The sequence below is a fragment of the Protopterus annectens genome, chromosome 8.part0, assembly GCF_019279795.1.
Source record: "Protopterus annectens isolate FY-2018-M chromosome 8.part0, PAN1.0, whole genome shotgun sequence".
Taxonomy (NCBI): domain Eukaryota; kingdom Metazoa; phylum Chordata; order Ceratodontiformes; family Protopteridae; genus Protopterus; species Protopterus annectens.
Genome location: NC_056741.1, coordinates 731054504 through 731078027, shown reverse-complemented (window position 1 = coordinate 731078027; position 23524 = coordinate 731054504). Strand labels below are relative to the sequence as shown.

The 23524-nt window shown below is 44.7% G+C and overlaps 1 protein-coding gene across 1 annotated transcript in view; it reads right to left on the bottom strand.

Annotated features, from left to right (window-relative positions):
• Window positions 1–17426: 17426 nt before the first annotated feature.
• LOC122809003 (ras-related protein Rab-7a-like) overlaps window positions 17427–23524 on the bottom strand; it is a 626015-nt gene continuing 619917 nt past the window's right edge. Inside the window, exon 5 of the mRNA XM_044080186.1 lies at window positions 17427–21751. Coding sequence (XP_043936121.1) covers window positions 21659–21751 — 93 coding nt within the window. The 3' untranslated portion in view covers window positions 17427–21658. The remainder of the gene's footprint in view (window positions 21752–23524) is intronic.

Sequence of the window (23524 nt, the reverse complement as noted above, 5' to 3'; positions counted from 1 at the left end):
TATTTGGCACAGCTGTAACCGTTCCTTGTGCCTGGTTCCAAGCACATAATCTCTTCCATTTTCCAGCATAAGATTTTCTAGTATTAGGCCTTCTGGCTTCCAAAATGACATCCATCACAGCTTTACTAAGAGGTGTGTTTTGTATGACTACATTATCCGCCATGCTGCCAGGTTTAGAATCCTGAGTTGGCTGTGCAGGATCTGATTGTTTCGCTGGGACAGTAGATGAGGTATTTGAGGTAAGGTCCAAGCTGGGCATTGAGAAGTTCCTTAGGATTGGATACCAGTACTGGCGAGGCCAGTCTGGGGCAATCAGCATCATCTTTGGCTTCTCCTGTCTGACCTTTAGGAGTACCTTGGGGAGGTGAGGCAGTGGGGGAAAGGCATATACTGATAGATTTTTCCAGCTGAAAGATACGGCGTCCAATTTCCATGCTCGTCTGTGATAAGTCCTTGTGCAGACTCTTTCTAGTTGGTAGCTGCGAGGGGAGGCAAATAGATCTATGTCTGGGCATCCCCAGTTCCTTGTCATCATGCTGATGTGGATCCAGCTGCCACTCGTGGGGATCCATGAGGTTTCTGCTTAGTTCGTCTGCCCGAATATTTTCCCTTCCTGGCAGGAATTGTGCCTGCAGATGTTCTTGGTAAGTCAATGCTGTGTCCCACAAAGTCATGGCTAGGCTGCAAAGGGGGTAAGAATGTGTGCCCCCCTGCTTGTTTATATACCACATGACCGTGGTGTTGTCTATCAGTAGTTGTCCCTGATGAAGTAGGTTCCTTGAAGGCTGTCAGGGCATTTTGAACTGCTAGCATCTCTGATTGATATGTAGATGCATTTGGTTTGAGGACCATGTGCCCTGAATGCATCTTCCTGCCATGTGGGCCCCCCAGGTATAATCTGATGCATCTGTTAGTGTCTGCCTGGCTGAGGGCAATGTGAATGGCTGCTCTTGTTTTGGTGACAAGCCTTTGCCCATCAAAACTCCTGTTGCAGGCAAGGATAAGAGTAATCATTGTTTCCAGGTTGTGACAATTTTGAGTCCAAACACTTTTTAGGTACCATTGAAGTTTCCTCATATGCAGTCTTGCATATGGAATTAATAGGATGCAAGATGCCATGAAGCCCAAAGCCTGCAGAATTTTTCTTGCAGATAACTGGGCCTTTGTTGCTAACATTTTGAAATAGGTAGTCAGTTGCCCTTGCTTGTCTGGCGTGAGATATGCCATCTGGGGCAGTTGCATTTAAGCTTGCACCAAGGAATATTGTCTCTTGAGAGGGTAATTGTTTCGATTTTTCGTTTACTTTGTACCCTAGGCATATTAGAAGTCTTTTCACAAACGCCAGATGCTGTAGAAGAATGTCCTTGTTCTCCGAATTAGACAGTCATCCAAGTAAGGATATATTTGTATTCCTTTTTGTCTGCAGAATGTAATTACTGGTGCCAGGCACTTTGTAAAGACCCTGGGCGCAGTAGACAAGCCAAAGGGCAGTGCAGAGAATTGGTAATGCATTGAGCCAGCCTTGAATCTGAGGTATCTTCTGCATAATTGTCTGATTGGGACAAGCAGGTATGCCTCTTTTAGGTCTAGAGTCACAAAACCAAGCGTTCTTGCCCAGCATGGGCAGAAGCTGCTGCAAAGTTAACATCTTGAATTTTGGTATATCCAGGAATGTGTTCAGAATAGATATGTGCAGTACTGGTCTCCAGGCCTTGCCCTTTCTGAGTACCAAGAACAGTTTTGAGTAAAATCCTTGTCCCTGCTCTTGCTCTGGTACTTGTTAAATGGCCCCCATGTCCATGAGGGATGAGACTTGTTTGTGCCTCTGCCCATTGATTTTTTTTGGCAGATCTGGCCAGCCGTTTGCCTTTGGCAGGGTATGGAAATGGAACTTGTAGCCTTGTGACACGATATTTAGAACCCACTTGGTCCTGGGCTATAATGTGCCAATTTTGAGAAAAAAGTGCTAATTTTCCCCCTAAGAGTGCTGCCAGGAGATAAGTGCTTGGTGCAGGCAGGGGGAAGTCAGTGGGACTGTTTCCTGTATGGTTGTGATTTGTCTTCTCCAACTTTGGAGGTAGAAGCACCCAGTTGCTTTGACCTGTATGAACCTTGCGCCTGGGATCTGCCTCTAGGGCATCTGGATCTGGCCTTCTGAGGTCTGTCCGACACAGGAAAGGACCAATTCTTTGTTGACCAGTGTCTACTAAACCTAGGTGGCTGTACTTGTAAAAAATCTTTGACAGTTTGCATAGATTTAGCTTTGTCCTCCATTTTCTTTAACACCTCTTCTGCCGTAACACCAAAGTATCATGCTGTAAAGGTGCATCTAATAATTTAACTGACATGATCAGGCAGATTTTGTTCCTTTAACCAAGCATGCCTCCTAATTACAGAGCCCGTGACTGCGGCCCTGTAGGAGGCATCCAAAGAATCAAAACCACATTGCAAAGTATGCTTTCCAACTTTTCAGCTGCATGCAATAAATCCTGCATTTCCTTGTTTTCTGCACATTGAGTTTAACATTTTCTGTTTAAGCAATGCCATGACATGTTGCTGATATTTGAGCATATGAAACTGACAGTTTAAGGCCCTTATAGCCAAGGTAGCAGATGTGTAAACCTTTTTTCCCCCCATCTATCCAGTGCCCTAGAATCTGTCAGAGGGTGTAGGGTTTTTTGCAGCGGAAGCCTCAACTCCGTTGGGACCCTGAGAAATAGTTTCTGGGTCTGCAGCAGAGTTTTTAAAAAGGAATTTATGAGTCAGGAACCCTGTAATATCAGTCAGGCTTAACAGGAGCTGGAGGTAAGGAGTCAGGGGTAAGACTAGACTCTGAAAACACGTCATCTACAATGTCTAACACAGGTGGAATGGCTAGTGGCCTGTGTTGAGGTAGTAAAAGGAAATCCCTGAGCCTCTTTTTAGATTCTGAAAAATCTTGGCTCTCCCAGTGGAAATGCTCCCTCATGGTATGCAAGGTTTCCACAAAAGAACAGTCCTCTGGAGGAGAAGCTGAAGGTATAGATTCTTCAGCATCAGAATCCTCATGGGGGGGGGGAATATTCCTGATCAGAAAAGGAATCAGAAGAAATAGAAACCTGATCTGAAGATTCATAGTCAGTCTCCTGCCTAGGCCTCTTATCAGGAGGGGGATGGGAACCCCTGATCAATGTAATCAAATCTTCGGCCATTATGAGCATCTGTTTTTTGGGCATAGAGGCCTGTCCACGTGGCTCGAGTTTCTTTGCTTTAGAAGGTGCTTTAGTCTGCGCCTTTGAAGCTGAAGTCGGTTTGAAGTAAATATGTTTAGGTCTGAAAACACCCTCAGAAGCCAGTGCCTGCTCAGCGGCTCCGGACCCATCTGAAGGAATAGTATCAGAGGCTCCAATAACTTGAGTTTCCAACTCCACGTGGGAGTCGGTAGAGGCCTGCAACTCTAAAGTAGCGGGCATCAGGGGCTGCGAAAGCACCTCACTGAGAACCGGCGACTGGCTTAGGAGAAGCTTTGTTGGTTTTGGGCCTCGGCTGTCTCTCCTTTTCATTGCGTTTTTTGTGAACTCCAGTAGTCGGATGGCTATCAGAAGACTTTTTGGATAATTAAACCTGCGTCCAAAGTAGTTTAAAGCAAAATCATACAGACGCTTAATAGTGCGTTGGTTAAATCTCGCACAACAGACAACTTGAAACTTGATCAGGGCCTAGGCAAGGAATACAGTAAGAATGAAAGTCTTTATGAGGTATTTGCTTTCCACAAGAAATACAACTTACTTTTTCTGACATCAGTCTGGAGCAAGAAAAAAAAAAGTTTCCCCAACGGGGGATTTAGCTTTATTGAAGACTTCGGATCTGAAACTCGAACACGAAAATCTCAGGAGTCGGCTGACCGGCACTTGCGAACTGCTTCGGGCACCGTGCGGCAAGAAAAACTAAAGAAAATAGCGTCGGCTGCTTCTTTTATACCCCTGATGACCTGACGTCAGGGAAAAGGCGACAGCAGCCAACGCAGGACCCAAGACTTTGGAATTCAGGCCGACTGAGGGCAACCTGCCAGCAGGATTACCCAAATGTAATGACTGGTACAGTGAAACATGAAGAACATTCCCCAAGCCTCTTTTTAGATCGGAGAAATCCCGACTTTCCTAACGAAAATGCTCCCTGAGAGTATGCAAGGTTTCACCAAAAGAGAAATCCTCTGGGGGGGGGGAGCAGAGGGAATAGAGTTCTCAGCATCAGAATCCTCATAGGTAAGAAAGGGTAAATCCTGGTCAGAGGAAACAGAAAATACAGAATCCTGGTCAGAAGTATCATAAGCAAACTCAATCCTAGGTCCCAGAGGGGAAAGGCTGGCTTCCCTTCACTAAAGTAATAAGATCTTCAGCCATTCTTACGTTTTTTAGTCATAAAAGCCTGATCATGTGGTTTGGGCGTCAGTTTTCTAGGCATGGTTCGAGTTTTAGGCATTGAAGAAGATGGCATCAGTTTAATACGCAAGTCAATAGGCCTAAATACATCCTCAAAAGCCAGTGCCTGCACAGCAGCTCCGGACCCATCCAAGGTAGAGACATCCGCAGGTTCCACAGTTGAAGCATCTCGCGACATACCAAACTTCGAATGGGTCTCTGTAGAGGCCTGCGAATCTGAAGTAGCTGGTATCAGGGGCTGTGAAAGCGCCTCACTGAGTACCGGCAAACTGGCGAGTGGCTTAGAAGTGTCAGCAGCTTTGGACCTAGGTGGCCTGTCTATCTTTGATTTTTTTGGAACGTCAGTAGTCAGATGGCTTACCGAAGACATATCAGGATAACTGAACCCAGCACCAAAATATTTAGAAATGAAAATATACAGATGGATAGTTTGTGGTTTAAATAAGGCACAAAACCAACAGCGAGGTATGTCGTGGTCAGGGCCTAAGCAAGGAATACAGTACGAATGAAAATCTTTGAAGTATTTGCTTTCCACAAGTAATGCAATTTACTTTTACTGGCATCAGTTTAGAGCAAGAAAATGTTTCCCCAATGAGGTACTTGGCTTTTAGTTGAAGACTTCGGTTCCGAAACTCAAAAATGAAAATTTCAGGAGTCGGCCGACCAGCACTTGCAAACAGCTTCTGCTTTGGGCATCGCATAGCAAGAAAGACTGATGTAATGGCATCAGCTGCATGTTTTATAACCCCGACGACCTGATGTCATGGAAGGGACAGCAACCGATGCAGGATCCAGGACTTTGTTAATCAGGCCGACTGAGGGCTACTGCAAGCAGATAACCCAAATGTAATGACTGCAACAGTGAAACACAAAGAACATCACATGGTTGTAGGAGTGGAAGGAAGGTTTTCAGTGCCAGAAGGACTGCTGTCATTTCCCTTACATTGAAGTGTTCATTCTTTGAGAAAGTGCCACTTCGCTTGAACCCTGTAGTTTGCCATTGTGGCTCCCCATCCTAGGTCTGAAGCATCTGCATGCATAAACTGGTTTGGGGTGGGTAACTGCAGCGGAAGGCACGGGTTCAGCTGAATTTGCCGATTCCATTTTAACTGACTGTAGGCAGGGCAAGAGTAATTTCTTGCACTAGAGAATGCTGGTGCTGTGTGACCATACATTTTTTAGATACCACTGCAGCTTTCATGTGCATTCTGGCTAGTGGTAGGATGGGAATGGTGGCTGCCATTAGGCCCACAGTTAATAGGAATTGCCTTGCAGTAACATATGTTGGGTCTGCAGAATGGCTTTGAAGAGGGAGGACAGGGAGCAGACCTTGTCCTGGGGAAGAAAGGCTTTCATTATGTCTATCTTGATCCTGCAACCCAGAAATGTTTAGTCTTATTCTGGGGTCAAAGATGACTTTGGGAAGTTGAGGGTGAACCCCAGTCTTTGGAGTAGGCACATGATGAACTCCAGATGGATTCACAGGGTTTCCTTTCAGTCTGCTAGGAGCAGGAGGTCATCCATGTAGGGGTAAATATGAATCCCTTATGTTCTGCAATAGGCTATGGCAGGTGCCAGGAATTTTGTGAACACTCTGGGAGCAAAGGGCAATGCAGTAAGTTGGAAGTGAGAGGAGGGTCCAGAAAAGCGTAAGAATTTCCTGTGGGAAGGTTGAATGGGTATGTGCAGATAGGCTTCTTTCAGGTCGAGTGTGGCCATGAAAGCCTGGGCTGGTACAAGGGGGAGTAAATTTTGTAGGGAAAATATTCTGAAGGTGGGAACCTTTAAGAATAGGTTTAAGAAGGAAAGCTCTAGAATGGGTCTCCATGGTCCATCTTTTTTGGGGACCAGAAACAGTCTTCAATAGAAACCTTTTCCTTCCTGCCCTGGAGGGACAGGTTCTATTGTACTCAAGATCAGAAGGTCTTTCAGAATCTTGTGGGAAGAGGTGCGTCTGACCTTTTTGGGGAAAGGGAAAGCCCCTGAAGGGTGGCCTCTCTTTCCAGGAGTGAAGCATCCTTTTTGAATAGCCAGAATCCATTTGTCTGTGATGACAAATTTCTAAAAGGGTAGACAGTGGGAGAGGCGGACAGAAAGAGGGAGGTGGGCAAGGCAGTCACGCACTGTTGGGGCTCCTATCTTGGGAGGGCCGTTCTAGAGGGGGGCTGAGAGGTAGCTGGCCTGGAAGGGGTTTGTCTTCTGGCCTCTCGTATCTGGAAGAGGTAGGTCCAGCTGGGGGCAGGATTTCTTCTGACAAAAGGTGGCCCTGGCAGGGTAATTGCTGTAATATTTGGGAATAGGAGACACCAGAAGATGCTTGATGCCTTGCAATTCCTTATTTTCTTGCAGATTTTTGAATAGGTCTACTGACTGTTTTCCAAACCAGAAATTAGGGTCCAGGGGAGCATCTGAAAGTTAGGGTCCAGAGGAGCATCTAAAATTTCAGACCAAGTCTTTTGGTAAGTGTTGCAGACGTAGCCTTGAATATCTCCCAACAAGTGGCAGAGACTGCAGATCATGCAGAGGCCTCTGCAGCATCATAACTACATCTAATGGAGTGTCTGGCTACTTGGGCAGCCAGAAATAGTTTGGAAGAGATATTAGATTTAGTGGAGAAGTCTGGAGTAGCAGCCAGCAGAGTGGAGGCTTGAGAGACCAGGTCCAGAGCATACTTGATCATATGGGTTTAATAAATGATGATTCTAAAGGCCAATGTGGAAGAGGTGTAAACCTTCTTTCCAATTCTACCCATGGTTTTGCTACCTTTGCCTGTAGGTAAGAGGCAAACAGAATCAGTCTGGATTGTTTATCAGGTGAAATGGCAATCACAGCAGGATCTGCCAGGGTTGGTTTGACTAGAAATTTCTGGTCATCAGGCACCTTGTAGAAGCAGTCTGCCCTCTTAGGAGCAGGTGGCAGAGAATCTGGCATCTTAGATGCTGAGGAAAAGGCATCTAAATAAGCAGGGATGACAGGTGGAATGGCAGAAGAGGGGAGATTTCCACTTGTAATACTTCAAAACTTTTAGTTATGTACTCACCATAACTTCAGATGTTTGGGACCCATCTCGCCTACATTCTGACTGATGGGTTCGGAGCCGATCCCTCGGCTCCGACTCGGCACGCTTATGCCAAAGAGCGAAGTCTCTTATTGGCTGAGCTTACTATATCCCAGGATGCACCACTACCAATCCCCCAGATCTAGTTTGTCCGCATACATGCACACATGCAAGCACTGTTTATATAACATCGTCAGAAGAAACAAGATAAAACAGTAGAACTCAAAACCGTTCAATCTCTTCTGATCTCCAAGGCCGGGGGAAGGAGGGTGGGTATTAGGAATGTAGGCGAGATGGATCCCAAACATCTGAAGTTATGGTGAGTACATAACTAAAAGATGTTATGTGATCCTATCTCGCCTACATTCTGACTGATGGGACAGCGTCCCTAGCACCTGAATCCTGGGTGGCTCACTGGAAAACACTCGAGTACCGTGGAACCAAATGATGCTCGCCCTTTAGATGCCACATCCAATTTATAGTGGGAAATGAAAGTGTGCGGATTGGACCAAGTAGCCGCAGCACAAATCTCAGAAATAGCGAGCTTGGAATGAAAAGCTATAGAAGTAGCCATAGCTCTGGTAGAGTGAGCTTTGATAAATGTTGTAAGTTGCTTATTTGAAGAGGAATAAGCCTGAGTTATACAATCTGTAATCCATTTGGAGATAGTAGCTTGCTTTTGTGATGGTTTTACCCAATTTATTGTCTGAGAAGGACACAAACAACTGGTCTGATTTACGAATTTGCTGAGTCCTGTCTAGATAGAAGCGCAATTGTCTGTGAACATCCAATTTATGGAGAGTGTATTCTGCTTCATTGGAGAATTTTGGGAAGAAAACTGGTAGCTCTAGAGATTGTTGGAGACAGAGATTAGAACAGACCTTTGGGACAAAAGATGGGTTAGGCCTAAGTGATACTCTATCCTTGTGAAAAATCAAGTACGGTGGTTTGATAGATAGGGCTTGAAGCTCTGAAACTCTTCTTGCAGAGGTAATTGCAACTAAGAAGGCAGTTTTCCAAGACAGATATTTTAACTCACATGTAGCAGCCGGTTCGAAAGGGGAAGATGTTAATGAACGAAGCACCAAATCAAGATCCCACGGAGGTGCAGGATGAAAAACTGGGGGTCTTAGCCCCGCACCTTTAATGAAAGTTTTGCATAATCTGCTGCTCATCAACGGTGGATCCATGGATTCGTGAAATTTAGAGATAGCTGCCAGCTGGACTTTAATAGTAGAGACTGAAGATCCTTGATTAAACAAGGATGTTAAAAATTTCAAAACCTCTGGGATCGGGGCAGTGATAGGGTCTAAGCCCCTGAGTTGAGCCCAGATAGCAAACCTCTTCCACTTACTGAGGTACAATTTCTTAGTGGTGGGTTTGTGGGCCGAAGATAAAATGTGAATAACTTCCGGGTCTAAGGTGTGATTTCTGACTAAAGTCGGAAGTGGAGGAGCCAAGCTGTCAACTTCAAAGTGTGAAGGGACTGATGTTGTCGTCCCAACTGATGAATTAGCAGATCCGGAGTTAGATCTAAAACCCAAGGATCGTCCACCGCATGTTTCTTCAGGTAGGGAAACCATACCTGACGAGGCCAGTGCGGAGCAATTAGTATCATTGTGGACCCCAATTGAGAAGCTTTCTGAATGACTTTGGAGAGAAGTGGAATCGGAGGAAAGGCATAAAGCAGCCCTGTTGGCCAAGGTTGTGCTAGAGCATCCATAGCTGCTTCCCCCTGATGTGGAGTCAAGGAGAAGAACCTTTTGCACTTTGTGTTTTGTGGTGTTGCAAACAGGTCGCAGCACTGCGTCCCCCATCTCCTGAAAACCTGAGCTGCTACTGTTTCGTTCAGGGACCACTCGTGAGGAGAGAGAATAGTCCTGCTTAATCTGTCTGCCAATATATTGGATTTCCCCGGAATGTGGGTCGCTACCAAGAAACGGCTGGTAGCTACAGCCCATTCCCACACCCTCATGGCCTCTCTGCAAAGGGGGTAAGATCTGGTCCCTCCTTGTTTGTTTAGATACCAGACCACCGACATGTTGTCTGTGTGGATAGCGATAATGCCCTGAGGGAGAAACTTGTGGAGGGCCTGCAGGGACAGAAGTACAGCCCTCATCTCCAATACATTGATGTGGAGAAAGGTTTCGTCTGGAAGCCAGGAACCCTGAACTAACCTGACCAGACAATGCCCCCCCCACCCTGTCTGGGAGGCATCCGTCGTCAGGGTGACCACCGGAGGGGGGATAACAAAAGGACTTCCCTGATTCAGATTGGACGGCTGAAGCCACCAGCGAAGGTCCCGTTTGCACGTTTCTGTAATCATAATGGGGTGATTGAGGGGAAGATCCTGAAAGGACCATTGAGTCGATAATAGCCACTGAAGAATCCTCATGTGCAATCTTGCCAGAGGAACTAGGAGAACCGTGGCAGACATCGAACCTAAAAGTTGCAGGACCATCCTGGCTGGGGCCTTGGATCTTGAAAGCAGGGCTTGAACTTGGCCTTGTAAAGTTTGAATCCTTTCGGTAGGAAGAAAAACGCGCATCAATTTTGAGTCTATCTCTGCTCCTATGAACCTTATGCGCTGAGAGGGCAGCAAGACAGACTGACCAACTGAATGTAATTCCCAGGGTAGCACCCAGGGAAATGGTGGCTTTGAGGTTGTCCATTAGTAGATGACTGGTGGTGGCAGTCAGGAGCCAGTCGTCCAGATAGGGAAACACTTGGAATCCAAGACTCCTCAGGTGAGCAGTTACTACTGCCAAACACTTGGTGAACACCCTGGGGGCTGTGGTGAGACCAAAGGGTAGTGCACAAAATTGGAAATGACCGTCTCCCAGGCTGAAGCGCAGATACTTCCTGGACGCCCGATGTATCGGTATGTGATAATAGGTGTCCTTGAGATCTATGGAGCACATCCAAACATCCTTCTCCAACAATGGGAGAATGGATTGTAACGTGACCATTCGGAATTTGGATTTCGTGACGGATTGGTTTAGTCTGCTGAGATCCAATATTGGTCTCAGGTCCCCTGTCTTTTTTGGCACTAAAAAGAACCTTGAGTAATTTCCGGATCCGATCTGGTCTGTGGGGACCGGTTGGATGACTCCTTCTCCTAGCAGCTTAAAAGCTGCTGCGGCTGCGATTTGCCTTTGACTGGGTGGTGGGTCCGGGATTTTTTTGGACGGTGGGGGTGAGTGTGTGAAGGGAATGGTGTAACCTCCGGCAATAATCCGAAGCACCCATCTGTCCTGAGTGATAGACTCCCAGGCTTTTAGGTGCTTGGCAACGGCACCCGACTGGCTCGAGCAGCACAGCCGGGCAATCCCTCATGAAGTGTGGGAGGCTGAAGAGCCACGAAAGGACTCGCGGTCTCCAGAATTGCGGGGCCCTCTGCCGCCTCTGGGACGGCGTCTCCCAGAAAAATTTCCCCATCCTCTGCCTCTGGAAGGGGAATCTTCCTGCTGTTGAGGGAAAAACTTACGTGATTTGCGGAACCACATCTTCCCTCCTCCTTTAGCCTTGGGATAAGGCCGAAAGGGAGTGGAATAACGTGCACCTACGGCAGATAAAGTTTTTCCCTCTTGCTCACAGCGGGTAAGAGTGTCTTTAACCTTAGGTCCAAACAAAGAGGACCCATCAAAGGGAGCGTCGGCGAAGGAAGACTTGAAGGCCTCCGCAAAATGACACAAACGGAGCCAGGCTTGTCTCCGTAGAGCCACGCCTGTGCCTGCTGCTCTACCCGCCCCTTCGGCCGCATATGAAATGAGCCTCATGGACGAGTTAGCAACTGAAGTAAGGATAGCCAACTGAGAGCTAACAGACTGGGCTAGCTGCTCAGGTAGGTTACCCGAGAGGGAATCTGACAGCTCCTTGACCAGATCCCTCTGAAGCCTGGTAAAATGTGCCAAATAATTCAGGGACCTTAAAGTAAAGGCCGCTGAAGTCAGGGTGCGCTTCCGTGCGGTCCATGCTCCTAGACTCCTTATTAGGAGGATGGACGGACGTTGAAGCCTCTGCCACGTCCTGTTGTGTAGCAGATGCCACCACCATGGCATCTACAGCCACGCCTTTAGTCAGGAACTCCTTCTCGGGTGGGGCAGACAAAAATTTGTTAGGACGAGAAGGCACTGGTTCCACGGTATCTGGATGTTCCCACGCCCTCCGACAAACCAAATCCAGGAGCTCATCGAAGGGCGGAGACACCCAGGAGGCGGAGGGCTGAGCCCCAAAGGCCTTGAGAAGCGCTGACTCATCAGCAGAGGGGGGTTTGGATATCCAGCCGCCTCGTTGTTTGAGGATCTCTAAAATGTCTGCAAACGAGACATCATCCGAGGACGACTTCGGGGACCCCTCCGCATCATCAAGATCAGTGTCCGATGTAATAGACTCGGGGGAGTCCACGTGCTTCCTCTTGCACGATCTCTTCCTTGGGGGCTCCTCTGAAGACAACTCCGAAGAACCCTCAGGAGGGGAACCCCCAGTGGGGGTAACCTCAGGCCCAGGGGCTCCGCTGCCTAAGGACAGGGGAACTGCCAAAGACCCAGTCTCCACGCCCAGGGAAGGTGCCGGTAAAGCCGGAGAGATGGCCGAAGACTTGGCCAAGGCACTCCTCATAGCTCTGAAAGCCGGACCCCCAGAATCCTGGGAGTGTCCGGTCCCCGGAGCCATGATAGCAGACGGAAGTCCCGCAGCCGAAGCACCGAGAGGGAGGCTCGGAACAGACAGCATAGGTCCCGAAACATCACCCCCGGGTCCAGCCGAAGAAGTCAGTGTACCAAACTCGGACCCGAAGGCCGGGGTTGGAGTAAGGGTCGGAGCCGACCCTAAGACCTCCACCGGCTCCAACAGCACCTGCTCCGACGGAGCCGAAGCGGTCGGAGGAGGAATGGCAATGACATGGGCATGGGTCGTCGGCTCCGAAGCCAACTGGGTCGGAGCCGAAACAAATTTTTGAAAGACTGGGGACTGGAACAGTCTTTGGAGCACCCTGTCTATGTCCGAATCTGACATCCTCGATGACCTAGAGGATACTGAACGGGTTCGAGATGGCCTCTCCAACAGCCCCAAGGGGCTAGGGGACCGGCTCCGAGGCGACTCGATGACTATCGGCGCCGAAGGAATACCCAAACTAGTTTCCATCGGTGCCGAGGAGGACTTCGGCGCCGAGGAGGAAGTGTCTGAGCGGATAACCTTCATCGGCTCCGATACCAGTGGAGCCGACGAAGGTGACCCGCCTCTCGATGCCCCAGCCCTCGGCTCCGAAGCCAGAGGAGTCGAGACTGGTGGCATCGAGGCAGACCGTTCCGCCCTCGGCTCCGAAGTCCTTGGAGCCGAAGGAGAAACCTGCCTATGTCTTTTGGCGGTCTTATCAGACGGACTGGTCGGAGCCGACGCCCTTTTCTTTTTAGCAGGAGAAGGAGAGGATGCTAAAGCTTCTTCAAAGGAGGGTTTTATAAGGCCTTTTAATATGAGTATTTTTCCTCTCTTGGAGGACCCTCGAGGAAAAAGCCTGACACACGCTGCAGGACTCCTGCAAATGTTTTGCACCCAAACAATAAACACAGAGAGAGTGGTCATCTGTTATAGACATTTTAAAGTTGCACTTGGTGCACTTTTTAAAGCCTGAAGGCCTAGGAACCTGAGACATTCTGGTAAAATATTCAATGAACTAGCCAAACACAGTACAAACACTGTAATTATGACAGAAAAAGAAATTCTCTGCTTTGTCCTTCTTTTTAAAGAAAAGGAAACTATCAGCAGTATAAAGGATCCGAGATCCCTAAACAGAACAGAAGTCACCTAACTAAAAAGACCGGGAAAGGCCTTTCCACACAAGAGGTACTCCTAGTCAATCAACACTCACAACACAAGAATTTACCAAGTAAATTTCTCCAAACGCACTCTAAACACAAGATAGCTGTTAAAATAGCTTTTAGTTAAAGAATAAAGAAATTCCTGACAGAAAGTTAGTGAAAATAATCACTACTTAGCTCAGCCAGCTCGAGACCACGTCTTCACTTGTTAGCGGCAAACGAGATCTGGGGGATTGGTAGTGGTGCATCCTGGGATATAGTAAGCTCAGCCAATAAGAGACTTCGCTCTTTGGCATAAGCGTGCCGAGTCGGAGCCGAGGGATCGGCTCCGAACCCATCAGTCAGAATGTAGGCGAGATAGGATCACATAACATCACCTTTTCAGTATGAGACATTTGAGAGGTGTCCCATTTGAAGTATTCTTTCATTTTGGTTATGGTCTCAAAGGTGATATCTTCTGGAGGGGAGTCCCTTTCAATGGATTCTTCATATGGGGAATAGTACTCGAGGAGAGGCTATTTTGGAGATGTAAGATATTGACTCATCAGAAGATGAATAGATCTCTTACTCTTCCCAGTCTTGTGAAGTAGGTGGTGAAGAGAGGAGAGACAGGCCTAGGACTGAGGACAGGAAGAGTACATGGAGAAGAGGCAGAGGGCCTAAGGGCCATAAAGGCCTGCATCAAAGATAAGGTGAAGGACTACCAATCAGGTAGGCCTTCGGAGGGTGTAGTCAGATGTTTGGTTTTCGGTTTCTTTTTAACTGGGGTAGTCTTGGGCATAGACCTGGAATTGGATGCCTGGCTAAGGGTAGCTGTGTCGGGAGGAGGGATCCTGATCAGAGGCCCGGCTGTGTCCTTTTCCATCTTGTCTTCAGCAGTAGCCAATGTCTGGGTTGGCTCCGTGGATGTGATTGTCAACTGTGAAGTGGCTTCCTCGAAGGTCTGCACAGACTAATCTGTCAACGTCAAACTCCTAAATCAGTAGCTGGCAGGGTGTCAGAAAGCAGAGGTGCAGTGGAAGAGGGCCTAGGAATCTTGGCCTTTTGCGGAGGTTCAGTCGGGGCTGCCAAAATGAGATCCATCCTAAGTGCTAATATTTTAAGCCGTTGGTTTTCTAGGTAAAGATTTTAGTGCAGCCAGATGGCTGCTTAGGGTCTTAAGAACGAAGGATTATCAGACGGAGCAAGCGGTGTGATTGTGCTCTCTGCCTAGGCAAAAATGCAGCACGTTTCTTTATGGGGTATCTGGCACTTGCATTGGCATTTGCCCTTTTTTGCCAACATAGGCTAAAGTTTACTATAACAACCAAGCTTTAGCTAGAGGTCAAAGAAAAAACCCAATGGGGTACTTAGCTTTTAGACATCTTGAGGTGAAGGAGCGAAGCACACGATGTAACGGTAGTCTGCTACTGAAAAGTTCTGAGGTCTATGCATGCAGACGTCACACTTAAGTATCATGGTTTATGACCCTACATGTGATTTGCCACTCAACTGCAACAGCCAAGCTGATGCTTTTATATAGGAGCCGACGTACGGGTCACCCAAGGCAGAAAATCCCACACCAAGGATACTGCAACATAGAAATAGGACATCAGCAGTTAGGCACGTCCTGATCTGGGCCTAAGCAGGTGTCACAAAAAAGAATGCAAGTCTTGGTGTGGAATCTGCTTACCACAGACCATTACTGACCTTCTCTGACAGTAATCAAAAAGTGTAAAAAAAAGTTCCCCAATGGGGTATTTAGCTTCCAGATAACCTCTCTGGTGCAGGCAGACCAATGCACAAACACCGCTTCAAGCTCGGATGGCAAGGAAAGACTGAAATCATGATGTTGGCTGGCTCCCTACAAACTTGAGCATACAGATGTCTGGTTAGGGTGTCTGCTAGCTCTTGGAAGTTTTTTCCTCTAGTAGTCAGGCTGGCCAAGGGCTTTCACAGCAGGAAATCACACAAGTCAGGACTGCAACAGTGAAACACTAACATCTTCCTCATTCCCTCGCCCAGGAACCTGATCCATAAGGGCTGTAGGTGCTACACCACAGGGATACAGGATAAAAGATGACCTGCAGCTGAGGCAAACTGTTAGCTTGCTATGATGGCAAAGGTGTTTACAGGTTTTTTTTTGGGAGCATCTGGACGGACCAACCATGGGACCAGTAGTTTGTTCCATGGTCAAGCAGAAAATGCTGCCTTTTCCCAAGGAAGATAAGCAGCAATTGCAGGTAAACACTACCAGTCCTCAAAAGTTACATTAACAGAAAAACAAAAACATCTTAAAACACTATGACAGACCAACAAAAGTAAAATACGTCTCCACAGGGGAAAAAAGTCTTAATTTACACTACTTTTAAAAGTGACAGATGCTATGTTTAAAAGTATGCTACAGTCTCCAGACAATCTGATAAAACATGACATTGCTTCATGCAGTGAAGCTGTAGTGAGCAAAATGCAGACGAAAACATCCAACAGCTCTGCCGATAAAGATAGACAGAATGGGCTCCGCATATGACAGCTTGTAAGAATCAGAACCTGTATGGTTACTTATCTTTGTGCATAATTATTCTGGAATATAAACTGGAGTCACTAGCCCTGTTAGGAGATGAAAGTGCTAAATCTTGCTTTGGAATAAAGAGTGGATTAATATTGCGGCGTTTCGTTTATTGTGGAGGGACAGCCTTTACTGGTACCTGTAACAGAAGGACTTTTGGTTTTACTAGTTTGTTTTCCCTTTGGTTCTCCATTTATCAATGTGTAAAAAGTAAAACAGTATCCCTTGGAAAGACTGCCACCCCTCAATCACAGTACACCCTAAAAATTAGACAGTGGTCACGGATCATAGAACACTGACAACCAGAGCTTTGACCACCCCATGCCCACTGTATTGAGAAAAATAGCTATGCTGCACAACTTAAGGGCATGGCATCCAGGTACAAGGAGGTACCTGACCCAGCACTTAAACAGCTAGAGTCCACAGAAGTTCCTCACTAAAAGAACATAGGGAGTAAGCTACAAATCCTACAGACCCGCCTCAAAGTCCTATCCCTGTCTTGATCTTCAGACTGCTTCACAGCAATCTACCTAGCCTATGAGGCATCATTTGATCCCACACCGATGGAGCCGTTGCACATCCACAGATCAAAAAGCATTAGAAGTGCCAATTTAAGGACATGAACGTTTGAGACAACAGGACCTATCAGAGGGACAAGTCTCAAAAGATTACCTCTTCTCTACAACAGGATTCCTTTCCATATGAGGCTAAACTCACCTCTAACTATTCAAATGCAACTTGGAGCAATGGAAGAGAAATCGCACATTCACTCAGTTTAGCACCCTTGTCCCTAATGGACAAGGGCAGCCTGTGAACACTTTGGTACAAACCTATACTGTAACCATAAAATTCTTTGTGGTATTGACACTTGAGCAATATTTTGGCAGATCTGGGGTAAACCTGGCTAGGCTTAAGACTGTCAGCAGCATTGTAATCACCTATGAACCTGTAGAAAGCTATTAAGAACCTTGCAGTGTTGGTGATTAGTCTTGTCAATGAACCCCAGACAATCAGAACATTTACAACTAAAATTCAGAAAAATATCAGACATTCCCATAAAGATGGGTATTTCCTGCCACTCATCTACGAAATGGAGGACTTCTTAAGGAAGAGAAAAGGCTTGGCCCCAGCACAGAGAATGAATGGATAAAGTGCTTAAAAAAACAATGACAAAAAACCCCAAAATTAATGGAAAATGAGGAGCATAACTAAACTTTTTGAATCCCAACATTAAATAATTTTATTGGAAATAAGTGGGGTTGTTTCCGATAGAAATCTTTGAATGTCAAATTAAAGCAGCAAGAGATTGGGGGTATCATATCACAAGCAAACAATATTTGCAAAACAACTCCGTGATTACAGAAGATGGACTTCGATACATTTATAGATCAGATAAAATCATTTCCTTGTTAATGTAGCAAGGACGTATGGACATCAAATCAGTAACATCTGCACTCATGTATATTACTGTTTTCTACACAAAATGTCCACTGGACCGAGGCCATGGCTGAACAGGGTTACTAAAGTTAAAATGTCTCAACTTATGAACATCTAACTGCAGTGAAAAACAAAACCACACCTTAGGGAATATACAGTTTATTCTATATCGTCAGGAAAACTTTATAAACAGGCAGATGTTACATCACAGAACTTTTCAGCTCTTTGAAGAGAATATAAAATCAGCTGTAATTTGATATACAGTATATATATTATATAATATACAACGCAAAACATAGATAAGAATGCTTTACTAACTGTACAACTGTTTCATTAATGAAGGGTTGTAAACATGGATGTTGACTAAAATATTGGAGTAGGGCAATTCTGAATGGTCTGACTATATACACACATACCCACCCCATTAAATTTAGCAGATTATCTGACTAAGCACCCCTACAAGCTGTACTGCCCTAGTAAATGGTGGAAAGCCCCAGGAACTGTCTATATAATTTCAGTGCTTCCAATTTGGCCACAATACTTTAAAAAAGTTGCTACTACTTTAGTGACATGACTATTTTAACATTCACAACCATGGAATGGGAACAGAGTATTTTACTTGAAAGCCAAAACAGAGACCTTTCAAAGGGAACACTAATGGAAACTCGCGTTTTGCAGCATAAGAAAACTTCAAAAAACACCACCTTATAACACTCAACGTTTTATGCTTTTTATTATGCGTGCTCAGGAGCAAGTCAGCACAGAACATAATGCTGCCTATGCATGCAGTGCCTGGGTAATGCTACCATAATTCATCATTTAAACATTATTAAAATATTTTCCACCACATAGGTGAGAAGGTGTACTAACCTGAACTGTAGACAACTTAACCATTCCTAAAACAAGTAACAGATTCAGTTCTGTTGTACCCTGATGGGTCAATCAAGCTTTACCATTTCTTGTAGGGTAAGTCATGTGCTTTATAACTTGCAGTTGGCAACTTGTTAGCATTATGCAGAAAATTAATGTATATATTATGCAGAAAATTAATGTATAATCAAGTAATTTACACTGGTTCCCAATATAGTCTAATGACCACACAAATAGCAGCGCGACCACTCCATGTGCGAGGTTCAACTTGCACACCAATGGCTAGATGCAACAGGACAACAGACCTTGCTCAGCATTTCTCCCAATTCATTATTTTATTTTTTTACATCAGACATAAAACCTCTAAAGAAAAATACAGAGAATAAATAGGTCCCTTAAAGTTTAGGGGACCACATGACTGAATTAGCAAAGCACTTCCAAACATTCCAGTAACACTAAGGCTTCCCCCAACAAGGTTATCTTGAAAAAAGCAAGCTAGAAAACTACACCGGGTCCTCTACAACAAAAGCTTGTGAAAGAACTGAACTGCCAAAACCGAATATGTAAGTTTCAAAAAAGCAGGTCAGCAGACAATGCTAAATGTAACTCAACTCTCCTTCAACAAAGCAGTCAGCTGCTGTGCTAACTAGTACTGGGAAAAAAAAAAAAAAAAAGGCTCATCTTTCCTGTTTTGAATACACAACCATTCCAGCAACTTGTCCAAACAAAATGAGAGTCAGACTGTCCCATCAGCTACTTCAAAAAGGAAAAATTTACTTGCACTAAAAGGCAAGGAATAGACTATAGTCAAAACACTACATTTACAATCAAATGTTCTCTTGTATAAGCAAGCGTCAGTAAACAGAAGGGAAAATGCTGCAGACTCTAACCAAGCCTCTCAGTTTAGGTTTACCACCAACCTGCCTCCCCACTTAAGAAAAGGCTTACTGGAAAGCCCAAACCCGCCAGAGCACTCACTACCAAGACATCCATGAGAATGTACTTTTATTTCTATACTCTGTGCTACAGGTATGCACCTATATAGCAATTAAATGCCTGAAAGCACAGTTCCAGTACTCAACTAGTACCTGCAAGTTGTTCAAATGTCAATTTACTCACTAAACCACCACTTCACAAAACCTTGAGGTATGACATGCAAGGGTGTCAAACCCACACTTCAATGCATATAAATAGCACCTTTTTTGCAGGAGCTAAGCCATCTATTCACCATCTGCCAAAATATGCAATGGAACATTGAGCACAAAGACATGTAACAGTAGCATAGCATAAGCAACAGCTGCAAGAAAAGTTATCCACAGGTAATGCTCAAAAATATCATCTTTGGAGGACAGGTGCAATTCACAGAAGTTTCTACATAAATCTTAACATACATTCTAAAGGTTAATGTACCAGACTACAGAACTCAAGATGCTGTGGAAACAAACTTGTACCATCCCTATGAATGACTCTTGCAGGTCCATTAAAAACAGAAGTGCCCAGAAACTACTACACTATTGCCTTGTTTTAGTATGTAAAGTACACTGGCATCGCTGATAGTGAAGAGAGTTTTATGGACATCTGTCACACCCACTACCCTGGTTTTGATCAAAGTTTATCAATAGCAGAGAATTGGGATAAACAGGTTTTTGGGTTTGGGGATTCTGGGTTTCTTTGTGAATGCTGGACAGACATTAAAGGCCAGTCAATGCCCAAACAGTACTGCTCAGACTATGCAAGAACTCCCCTGAATGAACAGATATGGCAGCGCAACATAAGCGTGCCAAATGACCGACTCCAAGCTTTGCACAAAATTGAGATTAGGACAGTAAGCTTATTTGCTGAAGACCATGGACAATGGCCCCCATTCTTTCCAAATCTGTACTTCAGTATACTGAGGGTTGGCAACAGTATGGGGTACATGGATTAAGCGGGTGTACTATTAGAAACCCACCCAGATACATATTCAAAAATATACAACTACAATAAGTCTTCATCTGCATGAAGACATGCACATACATTAAAATTAATCTATTACAACTATTTTGTTGGTTTCTCTATTGCACAAGGTTTCAAAATCAAACGAAAATTAGTGAAGCATATATACATTTGAAGGGAAATCCAATTTCAGAGGAAAATAGACATTTAAGTTTGTTTGGAAGAATGGTTTCTAGCAATGAATTTGTTACAAGAAACTGTAAGTGTCAGAAATGAAGTGCCACTAGCTGTACTATCACACCTTCAATGACTACTGCTTTTGCATCATTCTTACATGTAGCAATGACAGACCTCTAACAATTTATGACACAGCTTCAAGATACTGATATTTTTAGCATCTTTTGTATCAATACAGTCAAAGCAAAAAAATATAGACATGAAGCAACAGAAGCCAATTCCTTATGAACAGTTAACTACAGATACATAGACTACACAATCTAATCACACAGGAATTACTTTGCCGATGTTGTATGCAAAGATACTTCATCATTCCCAAGGATATTACACATTAGTCATGTGGCCAAAATGGAACTTGGAACATAGCTCTTAAGACTAGGGGAGAATACTACTAAAAAAAATCAAGAGGAAAAGAGATGGATGTGAACAAGAGTTTTTATACCTGTGATGCACGTTTTTCATATCTACAAGCAATATACTTAGCAATCATCAGGTCAAATATCTTACAGGAATATGTTTAACTACAATGAACAGAATTTTCTCTGTACAGAAGTGCTACAATCAAGGTCCCGACTATGCTACAAAAATGGAGGAAGAAAAAAAGGATTACAGCACAGCTAAATTTCTAGAGCACAGTACCCTTCAAGAAGTGCAACAGGGAATTCTTACATGTATTCAAAGCACCGATCAGCTTTCCTTTCACCAGATACTCATTTTGTGCAGGAAACAAATTCCCCCAACAGAAACAGTAGGCAAATGGTACAAAATGGCCTAAAAGATGAGCAGAAAGACCCATTATCCATTTCCCCCAAATTTAACAGTAATTGGTCCCAATAATTAAAAAGCCAAACTTTATTAGACCATGTGTCCAACTGAGACCAAGTAGTATACTTTCACTAAGCTAGAAGTGCTATCAATTACTCCTTACTTCCAGTTGCAATTAGGTGTCAACCCCACAAGTGTACTGTGTGTACAGGATTGATTTACTGGAGGTGGGGGATTTAAAACAATCAAAATGCAATGCAGTAAAATCAGTTCAGAGCATTTTAACTACTCCAAATCTCAGTCATGTACCACTACAAGTCTGCAAATTCTGTGAAGGAAGCCTCACAGAAAAAAGTGTGTGGTTCTCTGGGAATATAGCTGTTCTACTGGGAAACATTAAGTGTCAAGATAAAAGGAGGCAACTGATGTAATTTTTTTTTTTTGTTTTTAGATCAAGGCAGCGTGATGGGGCATCATTTTCTGAAGTGGGAGAGGAGTTTAGCATCCAAGGCTTTTGTGCAAGGTGGATAATGCCTTTGATACTTCCACAGGTCCGAACTCCAACCCCTCAGCAGCTGCAACCTTCGGCTGCTGCCCTTGGCTTGTCATTCCGGTCCAGTTTGATCTGATCAGGGAAGTCATATGTCTCCACTTCTGACTCCTGAAAGAAATAATGAACATTTACACATAATACAGATTACAACCTGCACAGTTACATTTTAAAAATTCTTACCATGTCCAAACACTTCACAGCATTTTATTTCAACACACTACAATGCGTCAAAACAAAAAAGCATTCCCACCACACAAAGGCAACATTCAAAGGTAGAATCCTCTAGCAATTACACTAAGAACTAGGTGGAACTCGCCTCTGCTAAAGGTCCAGACAGACTGTTCATGGAGAGCCGGTGTCACCAGCCAAGATAACCCAAATTGCCTACAAGAAAGCTATTAAGGGGGTGGGGCAACATATACAAGTACATATTTAAAGAACAGTCTAAACAGCACAGTACATGAGAATCATCCAGCTAAATGGCCATGGCATATAGAAATATAAAAGGTGTGCACTCACCAGCAGGCTCAGACAGATCTTGAAGAACCATCAATCGCTTTCTATAATGCTACAGTAGCACTTCTAAAACATATTCACTACAGAGTGGTTCTAGTAAGGCTAAGCCCCGCCCAAAATACTTTTGCCTTTTCAAAGAAATGAGGAAGCAACACTCCTTACTGTAGTTAAATTAGTAAGTGCACACTAGCAGTCAACTCGTTAAGTGGAGATGTTCAGTCAGTTCAGTTGAAAGAACCATGCTGGAGGTCAGATGAGGGCTCTAAGAACAGCAACATCAGTGCTCTCAAGGCACACTTGAAGACTAAACACTGCAGAATCAGTGCTTGGAACACTAAGAAATGCTTTTCTAACGTAATGAAGTGTTCTCCAAGAGGACAGGGGAAGGTAACACTCAAAGTTCATTAACAAGATACGCGCGCAGACAGGAATATATGGTCGTGGAGGACACACTAGCACACAAGAGCAGTGACAACAGCAAAAACATTGGTTACATAAAGTATGCTAAAGCAAAAAGGGTGAGCTGTGGATCCAAAAAGAATGACATTAAAATGGTTTAAACAGAAGTTAACTCAGATGAGCAGTATATCTATCTATGGTGGTCTTTAAAATGTTGGAATTTGTGGTAGTAATCAGAAAAGTTAAGGAGCTAGTAGTGGAGATTCAAAGGGTAAGAGATGAAAAATCATGACAAGATGAAGTAATTGGAGCCCGAGCAGAAGTGTCAGATAAGGAAAGATGGGTAAACAGGACCTTAAACAGGGAAACTTATGACAGAAGCTGGAAGCAGCCTGGGAGTACGCTGATGAAAAGACAGGAAACCACAGAAGCAAGGCAAAATGAGACTACATATGTGATAACTCAGCATAAAACAAAGGATAACACTAGCATAAAAAGCACAACTGTGAGGGGGGTTAAAAAGAAGGGGAAAGAGTAAACAAGTAAAGAGATGGTAGGTCGGAAGAAAAAACTACAGCATCAAAGCAACAGCACAAAAGTATAAGGGAGGAGGAAAACTCTATACAGACTAAAGCGAAGGAAAGTACAGTTTTGTACCTACCATAAATGTAGATGTCAGATAGGTATGCATCTGCAGTCCTTACATATGGGTTGTCCTGCCTCAGGCAGCCCTTCGGTCGGCCGGATTCCAAAGTCTGGGTCCGGCGTCGGCTGATGTCGCCCCTTCCCCGACGTCAGAGCGGCTGGGGTATAAAAGTGTCAGCCGACGCCATCTTCCTCAGTTTTTCTTGCCCCAAATGCCAGGTGCCCTCTAAGGAAGGCTAAATTTGGTAGAAATACAAAATATTGCAAACATGCACATTAATATAAAACAAATACACCATAATAGATAACCCCAGCTAGCTA